Consider the following 22,894-nt stretch of genomic DNA (forward strand, 5'->3'; position numbering starts at 1 on the left):
TCTCAAGCCGGCCTAAAGGTGGGAAGAAGAAACACATCAACTTCAGCCAACAAGCTCACGGAGGCTTGAATGTGGGAAGAAGTCACAGGTCCCGATGCCTTCCTCTCATTCTCCCTACCACCGTTCTTGCTTTTCATCTCTTTCAGCCACTTCTTCACTCTCTTCATCGCATTCCCTATTTTCTCATCTTTATCCTCCCTCCTTACTAATGGATAGCTTCTCAAGTATTTTTGCCTCATCATATACCTCTCTTGACTGCATCCGCTACTTAGTTTGATAGGATTTCGCACATCTTTGCAACTTGATGAATACTTTAAACTCTCCATGATTTCGATATATTATTCCTCCACTCGTAATTCAAGGTGTTGTATTTATATGAATAGGAAATTAGTCCTAAACCTGTTAGAGGTCTATTCGCTGCAAGCATGCTGCATTTATATTAGTAGGAAATTAATCCCAATCCTGTTAGAGGTCTATTCCCTGCAAGCATGTTGCATTTATATTAGTAGGAAATTAATCCTAATCCTTTTAGAGGTCTATTTCCTGCAAGCAAAATCTACACTAAGATGATACAAAGTTGTAATTTCATTTACTTGTGATGCAACAAGTAATATTAAATACCAAAATATTATTTAATTGAATATATTGATTATCCTAGTGATTTAGCTTATTTAATGACTTTCTCATATAAAAGGTCGTAGTTGGGATTTAGAGTTTTACATTCAAATTGTGGAACTTAATCAATTGGATTAAATAGGGTTTATTGTAACTTGAACTGTGTCCCATCCGCATTACAAGATTATCTCATTTTCTTCACATGGAAGAACCTTTCAATGAGATAGGATTTCACTCATTGGAAATTACAGACTTGTATTACAATTTAGTTAACACCCGCTTTTTCTTCGGAACATTTTACCTTTCAAACTTCAAAGCTCGCACCATCCTAAAATTGAGATTGGTTTAAGGCCCAAGCCAGCTTCTTCTAGAGCAATACTGACGAATTCTGGAACATTCAGATTGCTTATTAACCAAGGTATTTAAATAGCGTTATTTCCCTTATACCACTTCAGAATAATCTAAGGTAGGTTCTTACCCTTCTCTTACCTAGAGGAGTATTCTGGCTGCTAGGGGGCCGATTGAAAGAGGAATAGGATGGCGCATAGGTATTGGATCAGTTGTGAACATTTGGAATGACTCTTGGATTCCCGGACCTGGAGATGGTAGAATTAATTGTCACAATATTGATATCAATTACACTACGGTGGACCAATTGATCACTTCGAGACACTGTACTTGGAAGGAAGACATCGTCCGTGCCATCACTGATTGGGACCAAGCTGACTGTATCTTGAATATCCCACTTACCAAGTCGAAGCAGGCAGATACGATGGTTTGGAAGTATGAGGGTATGGGTGATTACACAGTCAAGAGTGGTTATAAATTACCACTACTGGACAAATTACGAATACCAGATGCCTATCCTAGTAGCATGCTCCAAAGTAATAGCCCTATACAGCATTGTGGGCTTTACAGTTTCCTGGTAAGGTAAAAATTACATTTTGGAAAATTTACAATGATTACATTCCTACATATGCCAATCTAAACAGAGAAAATATGCATGTTTCTACAATTTGCCCTATGTGCCAAGCTGGGTTGGAATCAGTTGATCACCTATTGAGACTTTGGTCGGTCACCTGTCAAATAATAAAAGGGTTAAACCATATGCTTCCCCCTGTCTCATCTTTCCCAGAATACAGATGCTGGTTGGATGAAAATTTTCGTGTGGCAAATGAGAAGTCCAAGAAGTTATTGGCAATTACCCCATGGGCGGTCTGATTTGCAAGGAATCGACTTGTTCATTATGGTGTTCGAAAGACAGTGAATGAATTAGTGGGGTTTATTTTCGGTTATCTACATGAAATTGAGGAAATCAGTCCTGTCAGGGTTATCACAGTACACTCAGCAACAGATTTGGAGATACCACCTGACCCAGGTTTTATTAAAATTAACTTTGACAGTTCTTACAATGCAAAAACACACTCAGCTATCTCAGGAATCTTAGCACAAAATCATTTGGGGCAGATTATGGAGGCATGTACTTACCCCGTGGATCATGTGGCATATGCGTTTATAGCTGAGGCTTGGGCATGGGAACAAGCTGTCCGGTTTGCAATTGATATGGGCTTTCGTAAGGTACAGATGGAAGGCGACTCCTTGACTGTCATTAAGCGATTGAACTCCTACATCAAGAACAAATCCGTTCTGAGTCCAATTGTTGGACACATTAAAGATTATTTGAGTTTTTTTTATAACATTACTTTGTTGCATATTCGACGAAATGCAAACTGTGCGGCGCATTCCTTGGCAAAAGAGGGTCGACGGTTTCAATCGGCAAGATTCTGGGTCGAGGAGGCGACGGTGGAAAAGATAGTAGAGATGGACTGAACGCAATGGGTAAAGAATGCCTGATTTGGGTATTTTGGGTTTGGTCAATTCAGAAACCTTCACCTTTCACTCCGAATTTGGCTACCAAACTTTTTTCTCTCTTTGGATGCGCATTGTTGTTCTATCTGTCAGCTGCTGTGATGCAGTTTTGCGAGAGTTTACAATTGGTCTCTTGGGTTTTCTGATTCGAATAGGAGTTCTTTTGTGTTCCTGTTTTGGTTTTTTTTGGTTTTGATTTAGGGTTAGTTTTCTTGTTAGCTAGATTTTCTTTAATGCGGGTGTGGTCTTTTGTTGTTTCCCAGATAGTTGTTAATTTGACGTTTGGTGTTTCTCCCTTTACTCAATGGATGCCAACTTATTATTTCAAAAAAAACAAAAAAAAATCTCATGTAACTGATAAGGCAATTATTTAGAAAATAATAATAATGACTTTAAAAGAAATTACTTAAAATATATAAACCCATTTAATTTCTTATAAATTTAACAAAACTTTATTTCCAATAATAAATATTCTAAAAGACTATATAAGAATATTTATAAAATTAAAGAATAAGCAATTTTATACTTAATTATAAATATAAAAATAAGTTAATTATAACATAAATTATTATTTATATTTTTTTAAAAAGGAAGAAAAGGAGTAAAAACAAAAAAAATGTTCCACAATCAAATGATGACACATGTCACCCAGACTTGTCCAAGTACTGAGTGACTCACCGGCCTGGTAGGCCTAGCTCGACTTGGGCTAAATTTGGACAGATTTTTACACATTGAGTTGACTTGACCTAGTTTGAATTAAATTTAAATACTAATAATTTTTTTAAAAGTTTAATTTAATTATAAATATATATTTAAAATATCGAGTAAAAATATTTTTAATATTTTATTAAAAACATACTTTTAATCGGATCAAGCCAACTCAAAAACGGGTAGGAGCTTGAACTATTTTGAAATCAGACCTTAGCTCAACCTATGAATTCCTCTAATGTCACCAAATGACATCTAATAGAAAAATTAATGGAATGACAATGACTTGATTGGAATGATATTTATAGTTAAGAACTCAATTTGAATTATATTTAGGGATAGATTTAAAATTTGACCTATAATTTAAGGATGGCTAATGCAGTTAATTAAACCCTAAACCCAACGTCAATTAGGTCCAATAGCGCAATTCCAGCCTAGTGCTGGATGTTTATTATATGCATTTGTGGACGTCCATTGTTGATTTAAAAGTTCATAAAAGCCGGAGGTTTGAGTGTCAAACACAAACTCAAACTCATGCCCAATATTGTTGTCTGATTACATGCGTGTGCGGACGTCCATGGTTCCTTTAAAAGTTCATAGTTCCGGGCTCAATTTTAAGCCACAGAAAATTTTCATAATATATTGCTCAAGATTTTCGTTAAGGCTGATTTATGGCTAATCATTGTCGAAACCATTCTTTTAAAAACGGGGATCGACTTTGTTTGAAAGTGAAAATTAAAACGGGAGTCGCCATCAATCTTTTATTAGGTGTGATCGGATCACCTTTGTTTTAATAAATCAATTTTAGTTTACTAAAACAGGGCCTTTGGTTTACGAAATTTGAGAGAATGAGTTCGGGAGTCGGTTACGTGTGAGGAAGGATTAGCACTCTCGACACGCCCAAAAAATTGGTACTGAATTGATTAGTTAGTGTCTTAATGTCGAAAATTAAAAATCGGGAAGGGACTTGAAATATGATCTTTTCTATTAATACTGATTTTAAAATTCTTGAATTAACTTAAATCGATTTTTTTAAAGATTTTCTTATCTCGAGATATCGGAGTATCACATCCCGTAAGTTAGGACACAATACCATGAATTCCCGAGCACAAGGTCGTCTTTTAATTTAAATTGGAAATCCGTGTATTTCAAAACTCAAAAGGATATTTAGCTATTTAGAACCAACGAGAGAACCGAAACCCCGTAAGTTAGGGCACAATTCTTCGATGTTCCAAAATGCAAAACAAAGGCCTTATTTATTGAAATTAATTAAAACATGAGAAAAATATTCCCAAAGTGAGAAATTAAAATAGATAAACGACGCAAAAAAATGATATCATTAATGAAAAATATTAACATGGAATACTAGAATATTAGAATAACAATAATAATGATATTTACAAAAAGGAAAATAAAACAAATCATGTACTAATAATAAAATAGGAAAAATGATATATTTGGTAATAATAATAATAATAATAATATGTACATAAAAATACATATATATATATATATGCATATAATAAAAGTATGTAATAATAATAATATCTACAATAAAAGAAAACATTAGGAAACGTACATAAAAAATACATAAAATTTTTTTACAACAATAATATAAAATAATGATATATACAAAATATATATATGTACATAATATAGTTATAAAAAATATATATATTAAATTTGAAATAGGTAAATAATAATAAAAATGGTAAGAATATACCGAAGCCCCAATATTATGGATTACTGAAATTAATCTATTTTCTTCTCGGGCTGTTGAAATGGGCCTTTGTAGGTGATCTTAACCGGATCAGATTGCCGCCAATAGAGTCAGGTTGACCCGACCATTTTAAAATTTAATATTTTTTTATTGTTTTTTAATTTTTTTAAGACCAATTTTTGTTTAGAACAATTACAAATAAAATCTACATAAAATATACAAAATTCAAATTACTTCAACCCAACACAAACCAATCTCAGCCCACTAACTTAATAATCCAACACAACCAACCCAACCCACTAACTTAACATATCATCACCCAACCCACTAATTAACCCAAACTAAATTTAACCCATCAAACCTTACATAAACCAACCCATTAACTAAAATATTTCTTTTTAATACTAAACCCCCTCCCAAAACAAACAAATCTCCAAAGACAAACAAAGAAAGAAAGAAAAATCCAAGCTTCAAGCCAAGAACCCTCTTTCTCCTTCCACCGTCTGCGCCACCAACAAACTATCGTGTCGCCATGTGAAATCAAGCTATGGGTAGTTGAGGTTTGGGTTTTAGGGTGGCTTATAATCGATTGGCTCGAGTATTTAGAATGGGTTTCGGTTTGGGAGCTTGGTTGTGGTGTTAATGGTGGTTAGTCCTTGGTTGCTTGATTGCTTGCCGGATATTGAAGTTTTTTCTTGCTTAGATTGCTGAACGTTCCTTTTTTTTGGTTTTTTTTTGCTGAAAAATTTTTTTTGGAATTTTTTTTGCTGGAATTTTTTTTACTCTTTTTTCTCCAATGGGAGAGAATCCTCTCTTTTTGGTGTGGTCTCTTGCTTTATTTCTACCATTTTGCTTCTTTTTTATGCCATTTGCAGGTAGTGGGTGAAGAAGGAACAACCACCCATGTTTTTGGCCTGAAAATCTGGGAAGTGGGTGCCCCAAATCATGTAACCTGTCTGAAGGACCAAATTACAAATGCAGCAAAACTTCTGGGGCTAAATGTAATTTTTAAAAAATTTAGGGTTAAAATGTAATTTAAGGAAAGTTTAGGGTTCTAAGTGAAATTTAAAGAAAGTTTAGGGGTCAAAATGCAATTTTTTTATTAATTTTTTTTTTGAAATTTTGAAAATTAAACACAAACTCTAGTCGGACAAAAATTTAGTGCTTACAGCTGCCTCTCTTTGCTCATCATTGTGAAACAAGAATAGTGCAAAGACTTAAAAGCACTAAATTTTGTTCAATTGTCCAATCGTTATTCTTTACTCGGTATGTGATCCTGAGCTCAACTCATTTCTCGCAATATGAATTGACTATTTAAAACTAGATATTAAAAATAGAAATTGAAAATAGCTCAGCACGTGAGCCAAGGCTCAACTCACTTCTCGCAATATGAGTTGATTTTTGAAAACAGAATTTGCAAAAGGCTCAATTCAACTCTCGTAGAAATTAAAAAGCTCAACTCACCTCTCGCAATATGAGTTGAATTTTTTTAAAAAAAATAGAAATTGAAAATAGCTCAGCACGTGAGCCAAGGCTCAACTCACTTCTCGCAATATGAGTTGATTTTTGAAAACAGATTTTGAAAAACAGATTTTGAAAATATCTCGACATGTGACGAGGCTCAACTCACATCTCGCAATGTGAGTTGATTTTTTTGAAAAATATAAATTGAAAAAAATACCTCAGTGTGTGATCTGAAGCTCAACTCACCTCTCGCAATATGAGTCGATTTTTTTTTGAAAGGTAGAAATTGAAAAACGGAAATTGAAAATACCTTGGCGTGTAACCTGAGGCTCAACTCGCCTCTCGCAATACGAGTTGATTTTTTTGACAACAGAAATTGAAATTACCTCAGCGTGTCCTGAGGCTCAACTCACCTCTCGCAATATGAGTTGATTTTTTTTTAAAGACATACCTCAGCATGTCTTGAGGCTCAACTCATTTCTCGTAATATGAGTTGATTTTTTTTTTTTGAAAAACAGAAATTGAAAATACCTCAGCATGTCTTGAGGCTCAACTCATTTCTCGCAATATGAATTGAATTTTGAAAACAGAAATTGAAATTACCTCAACGTGTCTTGAGGCTCAACTCATTTCTCGCAATATGAGTTGAATTTTGAAAACATAAATTGAAATTACCTCAACGTGTCTTGAGGCTCAACTCATTTCTCGCAATATGAGTTGAATTTTGAAAACGGAAGTAACAACATCAAAATACCAAAACCTGTCATCTAGTGGAACTCAGGTGTCTTTTCCTTTGATTTAGTACAGCTATCATCACATCCTCTCGCTCTACTGGAGTATCTGTATATGTCATGCATGATGTTATCATGATATGCACATGTTTGTCTTGAATGATTTTATGCCTACATGATTATGCTATGAGCTTTAGGCATGTTTATCATATGTCCTTCTTCGTCATGATTTTTGCGATGACCTGTATTCATTACTTCGGCTCTTAACTTTCTCTTTAGGCCCTGTACCCGTCCTCAAGCTTCACGAACAATCTGCGTTTCTCAGTTATCGCTCTCTTGCCCTTGGTTGAACTTTTTCATTGCTTTGAGGCTCTTGTACTTATCAAGTTCCTATCCAGGTAGTGCTTAACATTTCTTTTGTTTAGAGTATGTCATTTCACTATTTATCATGAAAATAAACGACATAATGAGATACATGAAAATGGTCAGGTAGGGACAAAAGGATACCTCACATTTATTTATTTCAAACGTGGCAAACAAAGAAAATTAACCAATGATAATGAAAAAATGTCATAAAGAGAAAAGTGATCGCATTCAATGGATACAGATGCTCTAGATATTCAACACACGAGCTCTTCCACGTTTCTTATCAAGAATCTTTTCGAGCATGGCTTCTGTAGAGGATTTTGAGCTACTGAAAAATGCTTCAAATACTGTAGTCTCGCTGTTTAACCCACCGTTCAACTGCCTCGCTCTTTAAGCTCGGGTTTGCTTCATTAGAATGCCCTTTCAGGTTTTCATCCTAATCTTTTGTGTTAATCAAGATGCCCTTTTTGGGTTTTCACCTTGATCTTTTTTTTTCTTTTTAGGCATAATATTTCTTCATAGCATCTGAGTTCACTGGATTCGGTAACTCCTTCCCATCCATCTCAGTGAGAATCAAAGCTCCGCCCAAGAATGCCTTCTTTACGACGTATGGTCCTTCCCAATTTGGTGCCCATTTTCCTCTTAAGTCCTTCTGTATTGGGAGAATATTTCTCAGTACGAGTTCTCCTTCGTGGAATTCTCTTGGCCGTACTTTCTTGTCATGGGCCGCGATCATTCTCTTCTGGTACATCTTTCCGTGACAAATTGCCTTTAAACGTTTTTCTTCGATGAGGTTTAACTGGTCATATCGAGCTCGAACTCATTCTGCTTCCTCTAGTTTCGACTCCATTAAGACTCGTAAAGAGAGGATTTCAACTTCGATGGGTAGCACAGCCTTCATTCCATAGACCAGAGAGAAAGGAGTTGCTCCCGTAGATGTCCGTACAGATGTGCGATATGCATACAAAGCAAATGGTAGCTTCTCGTACCAGTCTTTATATGTCTCGGTCATTTTCCCAATAATCTTCTTAATATTCTTGTTGGCCGCTTCAACAGCTCCGTTCATTTTCGGGCGATAGGGCGATGAGTTATGATGTTTTATTTGAAATTGCTCACACACTTCCTTCATCATCTTGTTGTTCAGATTCAAAGCGTTATCTGAAATGATTCTTTCAGGCAAACCATATTGACAAATAATTTCCTTTTTCAAAAATCTGCAAACTGCAGTCTTTGTCACATTGGCAAACGAAGCAGCTTCTATCCATTTTGTGAAGTAATCAATAACCACAAAAATGAACCGGTGTCCATTAGAAGCTTTTGGGGAAATTGGCCCTATAACATCCATGCCTCACATAGAAACGGGCCATGGAAAAGCCATGACATGAAGGGGCGAAAGGGCTATATGAATCTTATCGCCATAAATTTGACATTTGTGGCATTTTCTTGCAAAACTAATGCAATCGCTTTCTATCGTCAGCCAGTAGTAAGCAAGTCTCATAATCTTCCTGGCCATAGTGAAGCCATTGGCATGTGTCCCACAAATTCCCTCGTAGACATATTCAAGTATTTTTCTGGCTTCAACAGCATCTACGCATCTCAAGAGTACCTGATCTTTTCCTCTTTTGTACAGGATATCCCCATCAAGAACGAATCCGGCTACCATTCTTCTAATTGTCCTTTTGTCGTTCTCATTTGCTTGTTCGGGATACCTTTGATTCTTGATATATTCTAAGACATCATGGAACTATGGTCGTCCATCTGGTTCTTTTTCAATGCTGAAACAATGTGCAGGGACTTCATATATGCTCATTTGAAGAGGCATTATTTCTGTTTCTCTGTTTACTTTGAACATTGAAGCCAAAGTGGCCAAGGCATCAGCCAATTGGTTTTCTTCTCGTGGGAGGTAATTAAAAGTTATTTCTTCGAATTCTTTAATCAACTCTGCCACTAGATCACTGTATTTAACCAGTTTCAAATCTCTCACTTCCCAATCTCCACGGATTTGGTAAATCACCAAGGCTGAGTCTCCGTATACCTCTAAAGTTTTGACGTTTCATTCAATAGCTGCACGAAGTCCCATGATACATGCCTCATATTCCGCTATGTTATTGGTACAGAAGAAATTTAGCTTGGCAGTGAGTGGGTAATGGTTCCCTTCTGGCGATACTAAGACTGCTCCAATCTCATGCCCCAATGCGTTCGATGCACCATCAAAGCTCATCTTCCATGACTTCTTTTTTGATGACTCACCCTCTTTTTCTGTAATGCACATCAAATCTTCATCCGGGAAATCAAATCTCAATAGCTCATATTCATCCATTGTTCGAGTTGCTAAGAAGTCAGCTATTGCGCTCCCCTTTATCGACTTCTGACTTACATAGGCAATGTCGTATTCCGATAGGAGGATCTGCCATCGTGCTATTCTTCCTGAGAGTGCCGGTGATTCCATCATGTATTTTATTGGGTTCAGCTTTGAGATTAACCATGTCGTATGATACAACATATATTGTCTGAGTCTCTGAGCTACCCAAACCAGAGCACAACAGTATTTTTCAATAGACGGATACTTTGCCTCATATTCAGTGAACTTTTTGATGAGGTAGTAGATCGCCTTTTCTTTCTTTCCTGACTCGTCGTGTTGCCCAGAACGCAGCCCATTGAATTTTCAAACACAGTCAAATACAATATCAATGGTCTTCCTAGAGTTGGCGGTACTAGTACTGGAGGACTAGACAAATATTGTTTTATCTTATCAAAGGCCACCTGGCATTCCTCATTCCATTCTCCCGGGTTATGTTTTCGAAGAAGCCGAAAGATTGGGTCGCATTGGTTGGTAAGTTGAGCGATGAATCGGGCGATATAGTTTAACCTCCCTAAAAATCCTCTGACTTTCTTTTGAGTGCGCAAAGGTGGTAACTCCTGAATGACTTTTATTTTATCTGGATCAACCTCGATACCTCTTTCACTGACAATGAAGCCTAGCAACTTTCCTGAGGTAGCCCCAAACGTACATTTGACTGGATTAAGCTTTAGCTGAAACTTTCTCAACTTTCCGAACAACTTCTTGAGGTTCACTACATGCTCTTCTTCGCCTCGAGACTTGGCAATCATATCGTCAACGTAGACCTCTATTTCTTTATGCATCATGTCATGGAATAGCGTCACCATAGCCCTCTGATATGTTGCCCCAGCATTCTTTAACCCAAATGGCATTACTTTGTAGCAGAATGTGCCCCACATCGTTATGAAGGTTGTTTTTTCCATATCTTCCGGGGCCATTTTGATCTGATTGTACCCCGAGAATTCGTCCATGAAGGAAAATAACGAATGTTTTCCTGTGTTATCCACCAATGTATCAATGTACGGTAAGGGAAAATTATCTTTAGGACTTGCTCAATTCAGGTCACGATAATCCATACACATTCGTACTTTGCCGTCTTTCTTTGGTACCGGAACTATGTTAGCCACCCATTCTGGGTATTTGGAGGCTTGTAGAAAGCCAGCATCATATTGCTTCTTAACTTCTTCTCTTATTTTCAACAACATCTCAGGTCTCATCCGTCTTAGCTTTTGTTGAATGGGCTCGCATTCTGGCTTTAATGGGAGCTTATGGACCGCTACATCTTCATCCAATCCTGGCATGTCCTGATATGACCATGCGAATACATCTTTGTACTCGCGGAGCAAAGCAATCAAATTATGCCTGGTGCCCCCTGAAATAGAAGTCTCAATCTTCACTTCTTGCTTCCTTTCTTCAGTTCCCAGATTTATTGTTTCAACAGATTCTTGATGAGGTAAAATCTGTTTATCCTCTTGTTCCACAATTCTTAGCAAGTCAAGAGACGAGACATAGTCTTCAGCATTTTCTTCGGCTTCGAATTCTCCTAAACAAACAACCTTCTCAAAATCAATTTCAGGACTCGTAACGGGTTTGTTCATGCTGTTGACATCTGAACACCTGAAAGTTGAATGGAAAAGGAAACTATAGAGGGGCATCCAAGTATTGGAAACAACAAACGAAATGTTATGGCATGGCATGAGGCAAATGTAAGGATTGGCTATGAAATGAGAAAATGATTATGAAATTAGTGATAATGTGAAAGATTATGACAAAATGCATCTTCATTGATATTCATTTGAATGATAAAGAGCGAATGTAGGCTCTTACAAAAGAATTCTATTATATCTAAGGACATAACAGAATGTTAATGTTTGAGCATTACTCTGAAGACTTATAAACTACAAGAAGATCCTCGGTAGTCCAATTGTTTAACCTGAAACCCAGGGGACAAGGATGTATCCTTGAGACATCTTTACTTGCGTTAGCTCCTTTTTCAATGACGTTTATACTGATATTCTGATAACCCTTTTCGATTATTAACATTGTGCCTTGTGCATTATCCCGCCCCGGGTATATCATTCCTACGAACGTAAATGTTCTTGACAAAAGAGGGAATTCCATAGGCTCCCATTCTTGTTCTCGGCCTAAGATTCTCGCGATCCTTCTTTCCTGATCTTTCTTCCACTGTCTTCTTCTTTGACATATGTCCGGCAGGAACCCTAAACTGTATCGGGCCTTGTGGTGCACTGATTTTAGAGCCCTGACTATTCCTTGCAGATATCTTCCTAAACCTCTTCTCGCTCGAGCTCCCATTCCTACAGTCAACTTGACACCCATTCTAGTATTTCTCGACAATTTAGGCACGGAAATTTTGTTTCCCTCAGTGACGAATATGGCATTGACGAATTCAAGGGATCGGAAGGAACATTCCACTGCGTCCTTGCTCACTTCAAGGTATGGCGCATCAGCAGAGATAGATGCGACAATGTCTTCTTCTCCCTCGACAGTGACCAAACAGCCATCCATGATAAATTTCACCTTTTAATGGAGGGATGATGGGACCGCTCTAGCAGAATGGATCCAGGGTCTTCCCAAAAGGCAGTTATATGAGGGTGTAATGTCCATGACCTGAAACTCGACATCATATATGTAGGGACTCACTTCCAGAGAGATCTCAATTTTTCCCATGACTTCATGCCTTGTCCCGTCGAATGCCCTTACCGTAGAATGACAGGGCCTTAAATGGGACAGATCCATCGGAATTCTGGAAAGCATAGCCAAAGGCATAACATTGAGTGCCGACCCATTATCGATAAGCACGTTCGGTATTATGTAGCCCTTGCAGCGAGTCGTAATATGCAGTGCTTTCACTGAGCCTCTACCGTTGGGTGGTATTTCATCATCACTAAAAGAAATGAAATTATCCGCGTTTAGATTATTCACCCATCTGTCAAGCTTCTCAACGGATATATTATTTGCCACGTAAGCTTGATTCAACACCTTCAGCAAAGCATTCCGGTGTGGCTCTGAATTTAACAGCAGAGATAAAACCGAGATTCGTGCTGGTTGCTTATTCAATTGTTCCACCACATTGTATTCACTGTGTGTGATAAATTTTAAGAACTCCTGTGCTTTCTCCTCATCCACAGGCTTTTTAGTTTCTTGCACCGGTGGAATTTCTTGCTCGACTTCGGCCTCATGCATCACTGTTTTCCCTTTTTACTTCCAAGCACTGTTCTTTTTTACCGGTTTGACCTCTTTCGAATAACATCTTCCACTACGAGTGAAATGATCTACCTCCCCAACACTTTCAGTCATGGCTTTGGGTTTTTCATCTTCAGGTGTGACGATATTGACGTCGTATTTCCATGGTACGGCTTTGTAGTCCTTGTACAGGAAAGGAGACGGTACTTCGATTATCATTTTTGGTTTCACCGGCTCCTTCGTCGCGTCATAATAAATTACCAACGGTAGATCCGCGCTATAAGGGAGACCTGATGACTGGCTATCAGAGGTGCATATTTCTCTTTCGTTGGCCTCTTCTCTCTTATTAAAGATCTTAATCTCCTTATTATCCATCCGGTCTTGAAGCAACCTTTTAAATTCCTCACACGACTGAATATCGTGTCCTACAATTCTATGAAAATTGCAAAAACCTTGACCTTCTTCTCCGAGAATTCTATTGGGGTGACAAAGCAATCCTTTCTTAACCAGTACCTCCCAAATTTTCTGCAGAGGCGTCCTTATTTCCGAAACACATCTTCTGACTTTCCATTCGTCCTCTTTCCCCACTGTGCTCATATTTCCTTCGGTATGGTTAGGGAACGGGTTCCAGTTGCGTTACTGGCACTATCGAATCGTAGGATACCTGCGTCAATGAGCCCTTGAACTCTCCTCTTAAAGGCTAGGTAATTCTCCATGGAATGCCCCTGGTTCCCGGCGTGGTATGCACAGTTAGCGTTTGAATCGTACCACTTTGGGTATGAAGGTTTAAGAGGTGCCATGTAATGGGGAGAAATCAGTTGTTTCTCCAAAAGTTTTGGGTACAATTCGCAATATGACACAGGGATGTGAGTAAATTGTGGTCTCTCGGGATTAGGCCTTGCTGGTCTTGGTTCGTTTCTGGGCTGGCTTTGAGTAGATACCGTGTTTTGTGGGAATGTGGTGACAGGTCTTTGGTTGTTCGTGGCATATACGGGGTAGGAAGGAGGGGGTGCTTGGCAGTAAAGGGTTTGATGGGGATAATAGAAATTTGAAAGTGGATAATTTCGAGGTCGGGGTTGGTTTGGATATGGATTAGGGGTATAACGGCTTCCCGTTCCCACCATGTGGGCTTCTGGTTCTTTCTTCTTCATAGGCGCTGCCCTTTTTGAACATTCTGAACCTTCCATTCTACCGCTCTTGACGGCATTCTCTATGAGCTCACCAGATATTAAAATATCCGTAAAATCCTTCGTGGCACTTCCCACTAGTTTGTCATAAAACGGTGCTTTTAAGGTGTTGATAAAGAGAACGGTGATCTCCATTTTTGTTAGTGGGGGTTCTACTTGGGCCGAGACGTCCCTCCATCTCTGCGCATATTGTCTAAAGGTCTCTGACGGCTTTTTCTCCATCATTTGCAAGGTCATCCAGTCTAGCACCATATCCGATACATGCTTGTACTGGTCACAGAACACTGATGCCAAGTCCTTCCAAGATCGAAACTTTTCCCTACTAAGCTGGTTATACCGACGAAGAGCCGATCCTGCTAGACTATCTTGAAAACAATGTACAAGTGGCTTATCTTCGTTCACGTAACCGGTCATTTTTCGGCAAAACATGACAAGATGTGCTTTTGGACATCTTGTCCCATCGTACTTTTCGAAATCAAGCACCTTGAACTTCGGAGGCAGGATTATGTCAGGTACCAAACTGAGTTCTTTAGCACCTAGTACCGAGAAGGCTTCAGTGCATTCTATTGCCTTGAGTCTTTTTTCCAAACTCATATACTTCTCTTGAGCCTCGTGATCATCTATTTTCAACTTGGCTATTTCGACTGGATCATCTAAATCTGGAACTACAGGATTGGCAGGGGTTGCTCTGAAATTTGACATAAATGTTCCTTGCCTTAGATGAGCAAATGGCATAGGTCGTTGTTCCAAGCCTGTGGATTCCCCTTGAGTATACCCTCTTTGTTCTACGTGGGCATGTGGTGGAGTGAATCTTGGGGGATAGAGTGGATTCTGGTCATGATTAATTCTTGATTGAGGTTCGATACTGTCGGGGTTCTGCATGGGTCATTTTTCTTTGACCAAAACTGACATCATCTCCATCATTCTAGCCATTTGATCCTTTTGTTCAAGTGATTCCTCTCGAGATCTTACTATCAAATCTCTCGTTTCTTGCTGTGACTTAGCCAGTTGTTCTTGTAATTCCTTCTGGACTCTTTCCATCCTTTCGATTCTTTCATTGAACTCAGCCTCCATTGCTCTAGCTTGTCGACGCGTTTTATACGAATGGCGTGGTTCCAGATTTGAAGTGTTGCAACTGTGAATTATATGATTCTAACCTTAGCGAATGATTATAGGACATGTACATGCAATGAATGAATGCAAAAAAGAGGCGTTGATTCCCATTTCAATTTCATTAGAAGAACTTCACTAGAAGAAAAATTTCTTTACATAGAACGGATGATTACATATACGACTTCGCCCTAATGCCCAAAGTCTTAACTTTCCTAAGAAGCCAAGCTAAGCTTCGGCCTCGGTCTGATTCCGACTCGTACTTTAAACTCAATATATTAGCCTGAACTGCCAAGGTTTGCAAGTGATCAGCTATCTCCCGAGCCTGAGCTATAGCTTCGCCCATGACATAGTCTCTATCTCTAACCTGGTTTTGAGAGTGGTGAAGCTGTTCTCTGTAATGGTCGTTGTTTGTCTCAAGAAGTTCCACTCGACTTTTGCTATCTCGCAGTGCGGTCTCGAGTTCTTCTATTTTCCCTTTCAACTCTTCGATCCTGCTCAGACTGGCCTTCAGTTTAATTATCGAATTATGGCTACGATGTTGCTGAAGTAATCTTTCCAATTCAGCCAGTCGAGCTCGTAACTTTTCCTTTTCGTTTTGGGTTTCTAACAAACACTTCTTCAGAGTGTCCTCTCGTACTCGGGCATCTTGAAACCTTTTCTCCCAATGGTCGGCTCTAGTCTTTTCCTCTTTAATCTCTTGACGCCATTGTTCCGATGTTTTACCTAATCCGGCAGTTTTTATCGTTATACGAAGCTTCTTGTAATCGGTTTTTAGACTATCTAAATCTTCCTCGGCCTTGTTCTTTCCTTTCCTTAACTTCTCGGCCTCTAGCTTGTGGATATCGACGTCTAACCCCAACTTCATTTTATCTTCTTCTAGCTGCTCTATCTTCTTCCCCAACTCCGAGTTTCTTTTCTCAAAATCTTGCTTAATGATCTTTAACTCGGATGGGATGACCCGTAAATGCTCCTCTATCGGTTGAGTGTTCCCTTGATTCTGCCTAAGGATGTTGTCGTTGACTCTCCTATCCCACCACCATTCATACTCAGGGGTCGTCATCGGGCCTGCGGTGAATCCTTTCATTCTTCGAGTTTGGTTCCATGCATCTGATATCTCGCGAACCCTCTTCTTATAATTGTTGTCTTTATAGGGGAACTCACATTGTGCCAACCCTTATGTCACCGGTATAAACTGCCTTGATCGATGCTGCCTTAACACCATCAGTGGAGTGTATCCAACGGCTTCCCATATTCCAGCCAGAGGGACCCAGTCAAAATTATCGCACCTATATAAGATCTCATCAGGAATCAACCATGGAGCCCCCCATTCAACGTCTTCGGCCCATAAATTTTGGAGAATAGTTATCCACCTCTCTTTGGAGATGTCGTCCCGCCTCGATGTGGCCACTAATTCTCTTAATAGGAAATAATCCTTAGAGAATACCCGATAGGAGACCTTCTCCACCTTCCAAAAATGACTATGGAACCAAGCTAAAAGAAGCTGTGCGCAACCAATAAATCTTCCTTCGCCCGCTCTCCGGCATGCATTCAAGGATCGAAAAGTTTCTACTAGGATTGCCGGGACGGGTGTGGTACCTTTATCAAGTCAATCGAATAAATCTGAGACGGCTTCATCTATGTGTCCAAGTGCTTTAGGAAAGACGATCAAACTGTAGATGCTTAAGGCAAAAACATCAACCTTTTTCTTTGAATCTGGGTGTGCAAGGATCAAGTCCCACAAATTCCTCCAAGGAATAAATTTACTATCCCCTTTTTCCTTGATGCGGGCCGTAACCCATTGTTCGCTCATCCCTGTGATATTTATCAATTTCTTCAAAAAGGGAGGGACGTTGACAGGTCTTGAATAAGCCCTATCAGCCTGAATCTTCGAGCAATTAAGTAACGCCATATATTCCTCCATCGTAGGTACTAAATCATCTCCTCCGAAAGTGAAGCAACTGTAAGCGGGATTCCAAAACTGCACGAGGGCCCGAAACAAGTACTTGTCCACTTTTACATCGAGCAAATAGAGTAAGTCACCGTAGTTACAGTAAAAGAGTTGTTTGACTTCACCATTCCAACTATTCCATATATCCTTTAACTCTTGCAGGTCGTTCTGAGTCACACTGATGCGAGTGAAATCCTATAACTCTGATTCATATCCCTCGGTCAAACTATCTCCTTTCTCCTGTTGCGTTCTCTCAGACCACACTCGGACGGCCGCATTATCCTCCACTCTATCAAGAAATCCCTTTTCCATGCTAAACTCTTCTAATTAGTAACCGAACGTAAATCAACACCCTTTTATGATGAAATGTCATACGAAAATAATTAAAATAAAACAAGTCAGTATTATATACAAAGAATAGAATTCAAAGCAAATAAGGAGTAAATAAGCACATAATCAGGTAACCACTAGGGTTCGGTGTGGTTCTACCTAGGGTAGGCTCCTATCGCTCATTACATGTAGTTTGGTTCTAAAGTAAAGGTACCCGAACCAGCAGATTCCTCGATCCTCACCCATTATAGATTCATACAGACCGAGTTCGATTCAGGGGAATACATTTCCCTACGGCTATACGGAGGTGAAAACCTCACGAAGACGCAGGTACGGATGTATCCTGAAAGCGATCCACTATCATATACGGAGGTGAAGACCTCACGAAGGAGTAGTTTTTCACTTCCACTTAAGAGGGTGAAATTGACCAATGATGCGATATGCAAAGATCCCTCAAAGAATTAAACCAGTTAAAGCAAGCATATTATGAAGAGAGTCGCGAAAATAACAGACAACATGCAATGCAGTAAATTTAAAATCGATTTTTGATTTTTGACAAAAGAAAAAAAATAATCAATTTAAGGCTCGACTCTCGAAGTCCCCAGCGGAGTCGCCAAGCTGTCAAAACCATTCTTTTGAAAACGGGGATCGACTTTATTTGAAAGTGAAAATTAAAACGGGAGTCGCCACCAATCTTTTATTAGGTGTGATCGAATCACCTTTGTTTTAATAAATCAATTTTAGTTTACTAAAACAGGGCCTTTGGTCTACGAAACTTGAGAGAATGAGTTCGGGAGTCGGTTACGTGTGAGGAAGGATTAGCACCCTCGACACACCCAAAAAATTGGTACCGAATTGATTAGTTAGTGTCTTAATGTCGAAAATTAAAAATCGGGAAGGGACTTGAAATATGATCTTTTCTATTAATACTGATTTTAAAATTCTTGAATTAACTTAAATCGATTTGTTTAAAGATTTCCTTATCTCGAGATATCGGAGTATCACATCCCGTAAGTTAGGATACAATACCATGAATTCCCGAGCACAAGGTCGTCTTTTAATTTAAATTGGAAATCCGTGTATTTCAAAACTCAAAAGGATATTTAGCTATTTAGAACCAACGAGAGAACCGAAACCCCGTAAGTTAGGGCACAATTCTTCGATGTTCCAAAATGCGAAACATTGCCTTATTTATTGAAATTAATTAAAACATGAGAAAAAATATTCCTAAAGTGAGAAATTAAAAATAGATAAACGACGCAAAAAAAAAATGATATCATTAATGAAAAATATTAACATGGAATACTAGAATATTAGAATAATAATAATGATATTTACAAAAAGGAAAATAAAACAAATCATGTACTAATAATAAAATAGGAAAAATGATATATTTGGTATTAATAATAATAATAATAATATGCACATAAAATACATATATATATATATATATGCATATAATAAAAGTATGTAATAATAATAATAATAATATCTACAATAAAAGAAAATATTAGGAAGCGTACATAAAAAATACATAAAATTTTTTACAACAATAATATAAAATAATGATATGTACAAAAATATATATATATATATGTACATAATATAGTTATAAAAAATATATATATTAAATTCAAATAGGTAAATAATAATAAAAGGGTAAGAATATACGAAGCCCCAATATTATGGATTACCGAAATTAATCTCTTTTCTTCTCGGGCATTGAAATGGGCCTTTGTGGGTGATCTTAACCGGATCAGATTGCCGCCAATAGAGTCAGGTTGACCCGACCATTTTAAAATTTAATATTTTTTATTGTTTTTTAATTTTTTTAAGACCAATTTTGGTTTAGAACAATTACAAATAAAATTTACATAAAATATACAAAATCCAAATTACTTCAACCCAACACAAACCAATCTCAGCCCACTAACTTAATAATCCAACACAACCAACCCAACCCACTAACTTAACATATCATCACCCAACCTACTAATTAACCCAAACTAAATTTAACCCATCAAACCTTACATAAACCAACCCATTAACTAAAATATTTCTTTTTTAATACTAACCCCCCCCCAAAACAAACAAATCTCCAGCAGCAAACAAAGAAAGAAAGAAAAAATCCAAGCTTCAAGCCGCCGAACCCCTCTTTCTCCTTCCACCGTGCGTGCCACCAACAGCTATCGTATGCGCCGCGTGAAATCAAGCTATGGGTAGTTGAGGTTTGGGTTTTGGGGTGGCTTATAATCGATTGGCTCGAGTATTTAGAGTGGGTTTCGGTTTGGGAGCTTGGTTGTGGTGTTAATGGTGGTTAGTTCTTGGTTGCTTGGTTGCTTGCCGGATATTGAAATTTTTTCTTGCTTAGATTGCTGAAAGTTCCTTTTTTTTAGTTTTTTTTGCTGAAATTTTTTTTTGGAATTTTTTTTGCTGGAATTTTTTTTGCTCTTTTTTCTCCAATGGGAGAGAATCCTCTCTTTTTGGTGTGGTCTCTTGCTTTATTTCTACCATTTTGCTTCTTTTTTATGCCATTTGCAGGTAGTGGATGAAGAAGGAATAACCACCCATGTTTTTGGCCTAAAAATTTGGGAAGCCCAAATCACGTAACCTGTCTGAAGGACCAAATCACAAATGCAGCAAAACTTCTGGGGCTAAATGTAATTTTTAAAAAATTTAGGGTTAAAATGAAATTTAAGGAAAGTTTAGGGGTCTAAATAAAATTTAAAGAAAGTTTAGGAGTCAAAATGCAATTTTTTTATTAATTTTTTTTTTAAAAATTTGAAAATTAAACACAAACTCTAGTCGGACAAAAATTTAGTGCTTACAATCATCTTGTGTTAGTTAAGATATTTGTAGAGATTTAGGTTGAAATGTCTTTCAAGAACTAAGAGAAAAGGGGTGGGACAATATGTTAGAGAAAGCGACTCCCAAATCCTAAAAACAAAATCTCCTAACAATCATTTTCAATCACCAATCTTGACCTGCCCAGAATGTGGGTAAAACATATTCCTCAGCTTATCATACTTCTCCATATCAAAATTGTGAGCTCTAATGAGCCGTTTTTGCTTTGTGGTGAATCGGCTTTGGTAAAACCCTTCAAAAGAAGGTTCTTTGGATGTCTTGAGGAAAAATGTATAGGCAGCCATGAAATACATGGATGTGAAGAAGAAACATATTGGTTCCATGACATCCCATGACAGTTCCCAAAAGGTTAGCCTCATGAACCCCGCGGTTTGAACCACCAAATAGACTAGACCCACCCATAGTTCTCGACGGACCAATGAATTGGCTTTTGAATCAATTTTAGCCTTTTGCGTCTCCATTTCTAACAAATGTTTAATTCTCGGGTCATTTGGATTTGGTGTCTGTAAGGGAATCAAACCTCCCACAGCTTTGGCTACCTACAATCACAAAATTCAAAATAATAATAATTGGATTCAATTCAATCTCCCGGTACCTTTTTATTAGGGCTCCAAAATTAACATGAAAAATGAAAGAATGCTACCTTTCAGATTTCACTATCTAAACAACCACCCTCCACAAGCCAAAATGTTAGGGGGCCAAGTAAAATAGTGGACTTAATAACTTGTCAATAATTTAATATCATTTTTCATCAAATAAATAATTTATTTTATTTTTTTATACAATACTTAAAATTAAATAAAATTGATAAACACATTTTATCGCATTTGAAAATAAATCTTCTTATATTAACACCTATCAAATTAAAACTCAACATAGTAAACCTTATATTAATTATGCATAATTTACTCTTTCACTAATTATTTTTAATAAATAATGGTATGGATACAGGCAGTGGGTGAGAAACATCTCTATCCCAGGAACCCAGGGTCCACCAGAAGTGTTGAAAACTGAAAATTGTGCTCTATATTGGGTAAAAATCCGGTCCAGAAATACAAAAGACAAAACACATGCACACGCACACAAAACAGTATCAGTTCTCGACAGCTGCTCCTCAAGCAAAAAAATCTATGAAATTGAAATTCGGAAACTATCATTTCTCCCCCGGGCAATTGTAATGGTATAATCTTTAAGCAAAATCACAAATAAAATGGAATATAAAGAGATAATTAATTGCGAAAAAGTTGTACAGCTACCTGTTCGGGTCGCAAAAAGACGAGGTTTCCTAAGACGATGACGCCCCCTGACTCGTCAAGTAATTTGGCGGACTCCAATCCTAGTTTCGGATCCGAAAAACATTCTTCACAAATCCGAACGAAGTTTGAATAGGGAATCCAGTTTTTCCCGGTCTCTCTCAGCCTCGTTTTCATCACCTCCAACAGCGCCACCCTTAGCAACTTCTCCGCTTCCTGATCCGACAGTGCCGCCACCTCATGCACCGTCGTTTTCTCCTCCAAATGCGGGCTCAACCCCTCCAGTCGGATCCGGTCTTTTGACGTGCCAATTCCCCTTAACGTCTCCATTAAATTCTCTCTCATCGGTAGCTTCCTCATTGCCGGTGAAAGCATAGCTCCTTCATGAAGAAACCGACGGCACATTCCATTGCTGTTAACGTTAGCTTTAAAGTCTCCTTGATCCGGCACCATGTTGGTTACATTTTGCAGAACTCGATTGTGAGCCGTTGACGAAGAAGTGCGGCATCTAGTAAGAGCTTGTGAAGACATTTTCGAAATATTAAAAAGCTTCTCCACCAAGGTTTTCTTGAACATGATGAAATTAAAATAAAATAAAATAAAATAATAAATAAACCTTTTTTTTTTTTCAGAGTGGAGAAGATTTAAAACCTTTGCCCGTTTGGCACAATGAAACGGAGAGTTGGCCATTTTATAGTGTCCAACAATGGAAGAATATGAACAAAAAAGATAAGAAGAAAAATAGGTAAATGAAGATGGGAAATATCGAAGAGAGCGACTTAATCACCCTACACGTGGATGGCTAAGCTTGAACTTCCGAACGCCGTCGGATCATATGAAAAATTTAGCGTTGGCGCCTCTGACTTGCATAAAGCCGGTATAAAATATTGATCTATATGGTTGTAGGTGAGGGACTCATGGTAAATAGAACAGGGTGGCTTACATAGGAAATTTTCTGTGTTTTTGACAGGGCAGCTAACAGCCAAACACAGAAGTGAAACTGAAGACTGTTATGTTTTCACGCAAACGTGTTGCCACATATGATTTAAAAATATAATAGGAAACAGTTTTAAATTTAATGATTGACTGCTTCTTTTAAATAATTACTTCCAATATTGTTAATTAAAGTCACTGTTGTACTCATAAAGAGATTTTTAGATAAGGTTTTTTTAATGGAAAA

At 37.9% G+C, this 22,894-nt stretch overlaps 1 protein-coding gene and 1 long non-coding RNA gene across 6 annotated transcripts; both read right to left on the reverse strand.

Annotated features, from left to right (window-relative positions):
- Window positions 1-727: 727 nt before the first annotated feature.
- On the reverse strand, window positions 728-2,804 carry LOC108488827 (uncharacterized). Of its 5 annotated transcripts, none has more exons than XR_008271837.1 (5): window positions 2,319-2,804; window positions 2,104-2,240; window positions 1,821-1,911; window positions 1,105-1,694; window positions 728-1,003 (listed from the first exon to the last, which is right to left on the reverse strand). It is a non-coding gene; the product is annotated as an uncharacterized LOC108488827 (long non-coding RNA). The 5 variants fall into 5 exon arrangements; XR_008271838.1 differs by having other exon boundaries at window positions 1,821-1,936; XR_008271835.1 differs by having other exon boundaries at window positions 1,821-1,984.
- Window positions 2,805-20,458: 17,654 nt separating this feature from the next.
- On the reverse strand, window positions 20,459-22,662 carry LOC108488905 (calcium uniporter protein 2, mitochondrial-like). Its single transcript, XM_017793180.2, has 2 exons — window positions 21,718-22,662; window positions 20,459-21,000 (listed from the first exon to the last, which is right to left on the reverse strand). The coding sequence occupies exons 1-2, from the start codon at window positions 22,402-22,404 to the stop codon at window positions 20,563-20,565; spliced, it is 1,125 nt and encodes a 374-aa protein (XP_017648669.2). The 5' UTR covers window positions 22,405-22,662; the 3' UTR covers window positions 20,459-20,562.
- Between the last annotated feature and the right edge of the window lie 232 nt (window positions 22,663-22,894).

Source organism: Gossypium arboreum, chromosome 10 (assembly GCF_025698485.1).
Source record: "Gossypium arboreum isolate Shixiya-1 chromosome 10, ASM2569848v2, whole genome shotgun sequence".
In the NCBI taxonomy this organism is placed as follows: Eukaryota; Viridiplantae; Streptophyta; class Magnoliopsida; order Malvales; family Malvaceae; genus Gossypium; species Gossypium arboreum.